The following is an 8,907-nucleotide window of genomic DNA, read 5'->3' on the forward strand; positions in this document are numbered from 1 at the left end:
TCTGGCCCGACAGATTCAGTAGAGCTAGCCAATTGTGATTGTATGGGTACTGTGATTTGAGTAATGCAATGAATTTACCCGCAATTTCTTGAGTGACATCAAATGGTGAGGGAGACCTTTGATGCTAATGTGGTCCTTTTGTTTTTTATTGTAGGATAGTAGGATAGTAGGCAATCAGTATGGATCTTTGAAGCACGGGTTCATTGGGGGACCTTATTTTAAGTAGTTTAAAAATCACATTTAAAGTTTTAAAATATTCCAAAAAGAATTCTACATGATCATATGGATGTATATTACACATGTGTAAAGTTTGATGATGAAATAAGTGAACGTGTGAGGTATATAAAAATGACAAAATGGTGATTTCTAAATAGTGAATAATACATGGACAGTTCATATTTCCGAAGTTATGGGCTTGTCATTTTTGTGTGCTCACATGGTTACTTATGTCATCATGAGAATTTGCATGTGTGTAATATACATCCATAAGAAAATGGCATTTTGACACTATTCAAAATAATAGGGCTAACTAAAACTAGCCCACCAATGTGACTTTTTGTACACTAGAGTAGTAATCGGAAACGGTGCAGCCTTTTCGTGGTCACATGCATAATTAATACATCAGAGTATTTTGACTAATGATGCTCTGACTAGACTAAAATGCTGATATTGGCCAATAATGCGCCGAGTAAATGTGAACCCAATAGGGAGAATATGTCTATTCTTAGTCCACAAAAGAGTATAGCATACACACATGTCAGTCTAAGCTTAAACTTGAAACCAATCTTAGGTACTCCCTCCGTCTTGATGCATTAGGCATCTAACGAAAATCAAATAATCCCAAAATGCTAAGAGGGTGCTTGGATACGTTTTAGTCCCATGACTAAAATTAGTGGGACTAAAACTTGCTAGCCTCATCCATGCTTGGATCCAAATACTAAAGAGACTAAAATCAAGTTGATGAGCATTTATTATCCTCCAAACCCACCAATCCAGAACTCGCCTGTGTTAAAGGAGAGGAGTTAAATGAGGAGAGAGAGGACTAATCCACATTTTAGTAGGGGTACCCCTGACTAAAAAAATTTAGTCTCAAGACTAGTTTTAGCCCCTCTTTAGTCAGGGGTGCTTGGAACTTTAGCCTCTTAAAGAGACTATTTTTAGTCCGACTAAAATAAGTCCCTTGGATCCAAGCACCCTCTACAGCGCAAAACAGTAGTACTAGTTGCATGCATATTAATTAGACTCCATCCATTAATTGGAGGACCAATGCATGCAATTTCCGCGCTATTGTGATTTGAAGGAGCTCCCTAATTAATAGCACATTTTTAGTTGAGAAAGGAATCATGTGATTGGCTTTCTCTACGGTTCATAACGAGAATCCACTCAGTTTCCTATCCCTTCCTTGCATGTCCGTGACGTATTAATGATCCCAGTAAATAAAAAAGAAAGCTGATTTACAAAGGAAGGCCTTAAATTTTACCTTGGTACCTGTAATATAAGTTTGTTACCTTCTATATAAAAAATGGAGGGAGTATTAAGAAAGATAAGTATACAAATGCCACATGCAATAAAACTGACTTGTGTCTACTCTTAGTCCATCAAAGAGTAGCTCTCATGCATATAAGTCTAAGCTAAGACTGGAAAAGTATCTTAGATACGCGTAGTTTCCTCGCTCGTGCCGTGGCTAGAGGAGTAGAAAATTATGCCATGATATAGAAGTCCATGCATGGGTCAATCACGAGTGCGACCTATTGGAGAATCTCGTGTATTATGTAAAGCTGACAAATAAATCTTTGTTACACTCAGACCACGATCATGAAAGAGATGGATGTGGCTGCAGACTTCCTAGACCACGTTGGTTGCTAATGAGAAAATTAAGCTGACTACTACTGCGCTGGACCCACGTCAAACTTTTATCTAACAATCACCTTCACTTTTATTAACCAAGTATAAACACATGACGGAAGGACCGGAAACTCCAGATTTCAAATTTATATAAGTGCGCGAGGAGGAAATGAGGGCGTGTAGGCAATCTGCCACGTCGGACATGGCCCACTTAGACCATTTTATCTTTCCCCTTTTTTTCTTTCTCTTTTTCTCTTCATCCCCATTAATCGTATGCATGTGTCCGTATAATTTACCACGGGAACACGGCTACATGCACAACCATACAAGGGTTTGAAATGGACACTGCTATCCATACGCATTCATGGAAATTGAGGGGCTAAATTAGCCCAGGCCGGTTGGATTGGCCTCTTGCCTTACATGACCTTTTTTTTGCGAGGATCTGTTTCTGCCTCCACCCGACCAACGGATAGCACAACATCTAGGCAATCTGCCACGTCGGACATGGCCCACTTAGACCATTTGATCTTTCCCCTTTTTTCTTTCTCTTTTTCTCTTCATCCCCATTGATTATATGCATGTGTCCATATAATTTACCACGGGGACACGGCTACATGCACATCCATACCAGGGTTCGAAATGGACACTGCTATCCATACATATTCATGGAAAATGAGGGGCTAAATTAGCCCAGGCCGGTTGGATTGGCCTCTTGCCTTACATTAGGATTTTTTTTGGCGAGGATTTGTTTCTGCCTCCACCCGACCAATGGATAGCACAACCCTATAGGCTATAGGATAAATAAAGATGTAATAGAGGAAATGGATTGTTCATTCCAGCCTCCATAGGCGAGCAGGATCTCATAAACCACGTCCATGACTTTGGCTTGTGGCATAGTGTTTTCGGTCACCTCGATATCCTCCTAAGGGTATCTACAACGGTTGCAACAATAGTTGCTAATGACATGGACCGACTAAACTACCTAGGCGCTTCCTTTGGGAAGAAAAACAGTGAAATACTGAATGCAAGGTCTTCAACTGATGCATATTGTTAGGATTCAAGGGATATCTGCTAATCGGTCTGTAATCTGATCACTGCGCCCATGACCATGCATTGGACTAAACAACCACAATAGGTGCTCATGACCATGCATTGGACTAATAAAAGTATCATTACTGCTCCCCAACTCTGAGTTGATTGCCATGATTCCTATGTATGGGTGTGGATGACAACGTGGTGCTTGCCTCCTTCCTGGCACCCTTCATGGCAGTCGACGCACACACCTTGACCATGGCTCATCACCCTGTTGATGGCTTCGCATCCACCATCTGGAGACCCTTCGCCCCGAGCAGGTTTAAGTTATTCATTTGACTCTGCTATATGGTCATCGCCTCCCGTGTGCTAGCATCATCATCCTTGTATTATATCCACCATGAGTTGTGTCTTCTGTGGGGAGAAGGAGGCCATACAGTACCTATTCTTCGGGTGCGATCATGCCCATGCCATCAGGGCCGGGGGTTGTGCTTCCAGGTGGCATGTCCCGTGCTCCCATCGTCGAAGCCCTCTGCACGCCTGTTCCATGGCATGATTTCCAACTCGACCTCGCCTCTGCTGCACAACTACGATGGTTGTGCTATGAGGAATCTAGAAAAGATGCAACGCTAAGGTCATTTCCGACGACCACCATCTCATTGTGACCGTGGCTCCCAACATCGCTGTCTACGTGCTCTTGTGGTGATGCGATGATTCCGATCAATCTGCAAGTCCATCCTAGAGGCGTGGGTAAAAAATGTTTTTTACCAGAAACTTTAGGAACTTCCTACTGCATGTACTTCTATTAATCTTTTATAAAGTTTCATAGTATTTACAGAAAAGGGAAAAATGGAAAAAGACCAGCTAATGGGTGAATCCACTGAGTTAATGGAGATCAACCAAATGTTTACTAGTGATACACACTGTGAAAAGACCATATATAGCTCATCCAAGGGTTACTGAAAATTATTACAATCATAAAAACATACACGAGTACAAGTAATAAGTGATGCACCCATACAAACACAAGCATGCAAGCCGGTGCTCCTCATGCAAATGATATATAGAGCAAGCTAGCCTAGCAGCTGGCGTCTCTTGTAGCTGACCATCATATTCCCTTGAGGCTCTGGGATTAACTTACTCCAGTCAGTCTTGGGATAAGGAGATAATAATTTGAGATCAAAGTTGTTGAGCAAGTGGCTCCATATAACTTTAACTTGCATGTAAGCATAGGCATCCCCACTGCAAAAATGCCTTCCACCACCAAAGGATGTATAAGAAAACTTGCCGCCAACTATGTCCTCCTGCCTTACGGGACCAAACCGATCTGGATCATATACCTCGGGGTCCTTATAAATGTAAGGCAAGTAATTGTTTTGTATTATGGGACTTGCAAGAGTATGCCCCTTGGGAATGCCATACTCTTGGCCTTGTCTTGTCCGCACTGTGAAATGTTTAAGTGCCTTGCGAACCAACATTGTTGTTGGTGGGTTCAGCCGAAGTGCCTCTTTGATACAATTATGAAGGGTATTCATCTCTAACAAGGCATCATATTCTATTTTGTCCTTGTATTTCATCATGATTTCCTTTTGCTCCTGGGATGCAGCCGCTAAGAACTTTGGATGAGTGAGTAGGCAAGCTCCGGTCCAGGTACTAGCGAGGGAACTTGTGTGCTTTCCACCAAAGATCAATGCAATGATCATCCCGGTTACCTCTGTTTCCGTTGTGGAGCGGCCGTCTTTATACTTGGAATCTATCAATCTTTGTAGCACATCTTCCTCCACTGAGGGGGAGCTCTTACGTGACCTCACAGTTCCAGAAAGTAATTCGATGAGCTTAAGACGTGCTTTGTCACGCCTACGGTTTGCAGGAATTGGAATATATGGGAAGAAGACACTGATCATGTTCACTCCATTTTCGACATCACGAAAAAGTTTATAGAACTCATCAAACATCTTCTCCCGAACCTCTTTTCCTAGTAGACACCGGCTTGATATCAACATGAGCAACTCTTCAAACTCATGTTTTAAATCAACTACTCCTTCCAGGCCCCATTTGCCGAAGTAGCTCTACGGACAAAAGAACATTGATCAATACTAGAAATTTGCAAATCTAGCTAGCATCCTTAAGCATAAATTCAAACTAATTTTCTACACAATATAATCTGTGAGTATGCTGAAGGAAAAAAAATAGCATGCTATAGCAAAATAGCGCAGGCCTCAAAATACGCTATTGGCGAGGCATTGTACACTAATTTATTTAGTGAGATAATTCTCAGCACGCTCTAGCATGCTATTAACGGCGCTATAGAACGCTATTTTTAATCAGTGATGCTGCTAGGTTACCGAGTACGAAGTACGGACAAATATTTCAATTTTCACAACTCTTCTCAGTTGGAAATTAATAATGTTATTGTTCCATCTTATCTACAAATTCTAATGAGGTAGAAAACAATCCATGGTAACTTCTCTAGTAGTTATGAATTCAGAAGACAACACTAGCTAGACTAGTCTCAAGACAGGAGTTTGCAAGCTGCAATATATAAATTATGTTTGGAAGAGTAGTAAATATATAAGTAACAATTAGCCGCTTCCTCATGGTACAGTATATAACCACATGATGATGTATTAAAGCTTCTGAATGGAATGAAGGTTACAGAAGATAGCGTGCACACCTCGACCTCTTGAAGCATCGGATCAAGATGTCTCCTCAACTTGGATTGCTTTAATGCATCGAGATAAAAGCGGGACTGCTCAGTCCGAGTGGCTGCATCGACACCTTGACCTATCTCTTGTCCAAACATCGGCACAAGGAACTCAAGAAGATTGCCATGGTTAATCTCTGACTCCAACCCTTGAAAGAAATGGGATTGGACCTCCGGGCCGATCAGAAAGGTTACATTAGTTAGTCCAAAAGGACTAACTGTGAACACACTGCCATACTTATCGTGCAGGCAATTTATCTTAGTTCGAAGGTCCATTGTAAGAAGCCTAGGTAGAAGTCCTAGTAACGCAAAACCATTCACCACAGGTGGAGGTGGTTTCTCACTGGCTGGAGCAGCGGCCATCCTCCTTCCTCTTATGACCCTGAGTAGGATCACAGTGATGAAAACAAGAGCCACAGCAAACCACTTGGCGCTACTTGCCATCTCCATGCTGACAATCACCAACCAGAATATTGGTTTGTACTGCAAAAATTAATTAACGTGCAGATTAGCAGACTTGCGTAGAATAAAAAGTAAACGTCCAGTCATGTATGGCGCCTCAGTAGCTCAGTCTCCGCATGTACATCTCACCCAGCGGTCAAATTAATTGACTTAGACTTTATATATGAGGAAAATGTAGGCTTATACTTATGACGAAACTGCATAAAAAAGAAGAAGCATAATGCACTGCAGGTGTGTGTGTGTGTGTGTGTGTGTGTGTGTGTAGTTTAAACAGGTTAATTTCCTTTTTTTATGTTTCCATTTCCTTGTTGGTCTGTATTTGATCGGGTTGTTGCCGAGAGGAAATACCCGATAATTAGTTACTTATTTGGGGTAATTTCCCTCGATAAGCTCTTGAGATATGACAAGGCTTTCGATGATAGACTTGAGGGAAAGACATGGACTACGAAGAAGACAAGGCTTTAGATGATAGACTTGATAGTTCTGTTCTAGTGCTTAACAATGCCCACAATGAATACATCATTTCGGTGGAGAGGAAACAAATTAACTTCTAGCATACCTGAATACGCCTCCAGAATGAGAAGGATCAGAGGACTGCAGCCACCCAAGATTTCCTTCCAAACTCCATATGACCACACAACCCTGTCAGTCTGTCACATATATATAACAGGAGTCAGGAGTAGTACCCGCGAAGAAGCATAAACTGCTAAGGCGATGGCCAACACGTGCAGTGCAGTGCGGCTCTTCTAAGAAACAGAGACAGGCGGCTAAGGAAACTAGAATCCAAAAATGAAGTCAATGCTAGCAGTACATGTTGTACTGATAGTGAAAGTTTGAACGCTTTCAAAGACGTATGCGTGCATCCTGGTGTGGAGACCGCAAATGCTTACCATGAAAATTTCATGGTCACATCTTGTGCTATACACGAAAGAATCTATATCTATCTATCTATACCAGACTCTCTTGATATTCCCGTGTTAATCAGAAATTACGAGTCGATCATCTGGTGGGACCAAATTATTACGGCATAGGTGCAGCTACCAAATCCCAGGCCAAAAATTGCTCAAAAGGCCCAAGATCCTTTCTCGGTAGAAAAAATAAAAGTAAGAGAAAAAAAAATCTTAGCTCAATCTATTTACGACTCCACGTTTCATTTCACAGTTGTAAAAAAAGAAGGGGAAAAAAATCTCATCACAATCTCAATCTATCTAAAGCTCCATGGCCTCTTCTCCACGGTCTGTTCCATATCATTAGAAAAGATAAACAACATGACGCAATCTCTGTGTATTATACCCGAGGGTATCTTCTGCTTCCGAAGCAATCGTGTGGCATGGAAATCGTCTCTCTTCTCACGTAGAAAAAAATTTCCATTGTCTCTCTCTCTTTTCCCATGAAAAAATTCATCATCTCTCTCCAACTGAAGGCCCAACCTTGATATCGTAGCCCAGTGCTTTTCCGCAAGAGAGTTTAGCTCGATTGCTTAGGAGCCGATAGGTGTTGCAAGGAGATGAAAATATAATACACGCATGTACATGGGCGGAGCCAAGCACAAGGCTGCCAGGGCCACGGGCAGGGTCGTGAGGCTAGATTGCTTAATTCACTGTAGCGATTTAAACACTGATTAGCAGTTTACCTAATGATTGGCCTGGGGCTTGTATGTGGCTTGGCACAATCCTGGCTACGGCACTGCGCATCTACAAAAGCTAGATAACCGGCCCGTGAAGGTTGACGAATAGCATATATAAATATAGATATACCATTCATGGACCCTTTTTGAGGATCCACCCATTCCTCCTTGGCCCCTGCGTCACTCCCGCAGGGGCGACTCGGGCGTTACTAACCCTAGCCCGCCGCCGGCCACCCCTCCCCCATTCTCCTCTCCCTCGCCACCACCGGAGGGGGTCGCCGGAACGCCGTGCGTCCGTCGTGGAGGGTGGTGGCGAGGATCTGTCCGTCCTGTCTTGCGCAGGGGGCTTTGGAGCCGGGGCAGCGGCCTCGGGTGGTGGAGCGACGTCGACCTCAGCTAGCGGCCGTCGCTGGTGCTGGCCATCCCCCTTGGCCGCCCGGGTGGCAAGGCGGTGGCGGGTGGTGGCTGTGGGGCGCGGTGGCCGCGGGGGCGCCCGCCCCGAATCTGACGCCTCTGCCCCAACCCTTTCGACCCCTGTCAGATCTGATCTCCGGCCGCCCCAGGTTCCTGGCGGCGCGTCTGTGGCAGGGGTGGGGGAGACATGGGGCCTGGAGAAATCCAAGGTTGGCTCTGCCGGCCACGACAATGGCGACGCCTGAGGGCACCGTCTCCGACTTGTAGGTGTCGTCGAGGTTATCCCTTCCCCCCTTTGCCTCTCTCCCCTGCTCGTGCGCCGGGGTGAAAACCCAAATCCCTCTGGATTGGGCGGCAGCAACGCTCGCGGCGCCGTCACCTTCATGGAGGTGCTGCCTTCGGTGAGCATGGAGTGGTGGTGAGTTCGGTCTGATTGGTGGGAGTTGGTGGTGTCTTGGTGGTTCCCTGTTCGCCTTCTGTGGTCATGGCGCCATCTCCAAGTTCAGTTATGTGGCTTCCCTCCATTGTTGCTCTGTCATCAGCAGTCCCACCGTGCATTCTGCTTCTCCTTGTGTGTTGGTTCCTCCCAGTGCCATGTTTCCCTTTGTGGAGCTCGGCGACGCGTGTTGGTGGTGCTGTGGTATGGCTTTCCGGGTGGCAATGGCGTCGGTTGTACACCTTTTGCTCTTGGGAGAGCGTTTGCATCGTCCGACGGATCTGCGCCTCGTGCCAGGCGAGGGGCTAGGGAGCCCCTTTCGGAGATGTAGGAGGTTGTCTACGATTCCGCCGGAGCCCATGGAGCTGTCAGCGTTACTCTCACCTG

The 8,907-nt window shown here is 44.7% G+C and overlaps 1 protein-coding gene across 1 annotated transcript; it reads right to left on the minus strand.

Annotated features, from left to right (window-relative positions):
• Window positions 1-3,798: 3,798 nt before the first annotated feature.
• Window positions 3,799-6,809, minus strand: LOC109751861 (obtusifoliol 14-alpha demethylase). Its single transcript, XM_020310743.4, has 3 exons — window positions 6,603-6,809; window positions 5,552-6,064; window positions 3,799-4,946 (listed from the first exon to the last, which is right to left on the minus strand). Exons 2-3 carry the CDS (start codon window positions 6,029-6,031, stop codon window positions 3,951-3,953), a joined length of 1,476 nt encoding a protein of 491 aa, XP_020166332.1. The 5' UTR covers window positions 6,032-6,064; window positions 6,603-6,809; the 3' UTR covers window positions 3,799-3,950.
• Window positions 6,810-8,907: the final 2,098 nt, after the last annotated feature.

Source organism: Aegilops tauschii, chromosome 5 (genome assembly GCF_002575655.3).
Source record: "Aegilops tauschii subsp. strangulata cultivar AL8/78 chromosome 5, Aet v6.0, whole genome shotgun sequence".
Classification (NCBI taxonomy): Eukaryota; Viridiplantae; Streptophyta; class Magnoliopsida; order Poales; family Poaceae; genus Aegilops; species Aegilops tauschii.

Excerpts from the sequence above, each read along its gene's own strand:
- LOC109751861 (XM_020310743.4), bottom strand. The coding sequence starts at position 6,031 with ATGGAGATGGCAAGTAGCGCCAAGTGGTTTGCTGTGGCTCTTGTTTTC. Across the intron at positions 4,947-5,551 it reads CGATGCTTCAAGAGGTCGAG|AGCTACTTCGGCAAATGGGG; the intron begins GTGTGCACGCTA and ends TTTTGTCCGTAG.